The 1,557-nt window shown below is 34.7% G+C and overlaps 1 protein-coding gene across 1 annotated transcript in view; it reads right to left on the bottom strand.

Moving 5' to 3' along the window:
- Positions 1-1,103: 1,103 nt before the first annotated feature.
- Positions 1,104-1,557, bottom strand: part of LOC101663132 (cysteine-rich secretory protein 2) — a 19,971-nt gene continuing 19,517 nt past the window's right edge. The window contains exon 8 of the mRNA XM_004696565.2: positions 1,104-1,234. Coding sequence (XP_004696622.2) covers positions 1,104-1,234 — 131 coding nt within the window. The remainder of the gene's footprint in view (positions 1,235-1,557) is intronic.

Genomic DNA, 1,557 nt, shown 5'->3' with positions numbered 1-1,557 from the left:
ATCTCCTCTGATCTGTGACAGTGTCTCAGAATTTCCTTGTTTTTCATGCTTTTGACAATTGTGAGAAATGTTGGTCATTAAGGTGTATTTGGGTTTGTCTGCTATTTTGTCTCATGAAGAGATTGGGGTGATACCTTTTCAGATAAAATACTACAGATGCTAAATGCCCTTATAATTGCATCACATCAAGGGTTACATGAATCCGCATGATTTATCATTTTAATGTTAACCATGGTGACTTCTTTAAAGTGGCATCTATTTCTCCAGTGTAAGTTATTACCATTCCCTTTCAATGTGCCATTCTTCAGAAATGAATCACTAAAATCAGCCTACACACAAAGAAAAAGGGAATAAGTTCTATAGAGCATACATATTATTTATTTATAATTCCTTAAGGAAGATTTTCTTAACAGAATAGAGACTTTAATATGAAGTGATGTCATATTCTCCTATAAAATTTATGCAAGTTTGGCCATCAATTTTAGCTATAAGTGGAATAGGCTAGAGGATTATAATCTAGTATACATGTTATAATGCTATAATGATCTGTTATTTTTTAGAAATTTCGCTGGAGGAATATGATTTTTAGGTTTAATCTAGAGTTATAGTGCTCCTGTGATAAGGAAAGACAACTTTCAGGATCACCAATTTCATTCAAATCTTAATTCCATAGCACAAAATTCATATAAAATCCATAAGTATTACTGTAGATTACGTAGTTTTAAAAATAATTTGCATAGGAGAGTTTTCTGCAAAGAAGAAAATCTAAGAGAAAAAGTCCACTATTGTTTGGAATTAAATTTTCTCTAACATTTCACTTCTAACTACATCCACACAAACAAAAGCCCACTGCAGTTGTCACGTCCCACTCACAGCAATCCTATTGGACAGAGTCGAACTGCACCATACGGTTTCCAAGAGTGTCGCTGTTTATGAAAGCGGACTGCCACAACTAAGGAGAAATGGCCAACTGTTTGGTTAGAAACTGCGTGCTGTAACCATTGAGCGACCAGGGATTCTTCATTTTCCTGCTGGAACATGTCAAATCTAAGCGGATGAGGTGGCCCTTCTCCACTTAGCCTTGTCCAATGTATGCTAGATCATTAATAAATTTTGCCTATACAGTTGCAGCTGGACTTGCAATTGTCGCTGACAAACTGATGACTGCACGTCCACTGTCTCTTCAGATCTTGACAGTTACTGAATTTATCTTCCTCTTCAGAACAACTATTGGCTGGAATAAAAGCAAGGAATTTAGTTGCTTCATTATTTTCCTCTAAACAGCAGCATAGTCATTAATTTCAATGTCATAGAAAGGAATTGAGAAGCTGACATTACATTACGGTGGATAGTCTCTGCCTTGAGAAAAGATAAAGTCTTGTAGTTAAACTTATTGCTAAATGAATTTCTTCCTTTAAAATTTGAATTTTATTATTTATTTATTTATTTAAAGTCATTTTATTGGGGGCTCATACAACTCTTATCACAATCCATCCATCCATCCATTGTGTCAAGCACATTTGTACATTTGTTGCCCTCATCATTCTCAAAACATTT

The sequence above is a fragment of the Echinops telfairi genome, unplaced genomic scaffold, assembly GCF_000313985.2.
Source record: "Echinops telfairi isolate 266 unplaced genomic scaffold, ASM31398v2 ScPeMD7_3533;HRSCAF=4204_1, whole genome shotgun sequence".
NCBI lineage: Eukaryota > Metazoa > Chordata > Mammalia > Afrosoricida > Tenrecidae > Echinops > Echinops telfairi.
This window is presented reverse-complemented; position numbering and strand designations above follow the sequence as displayed.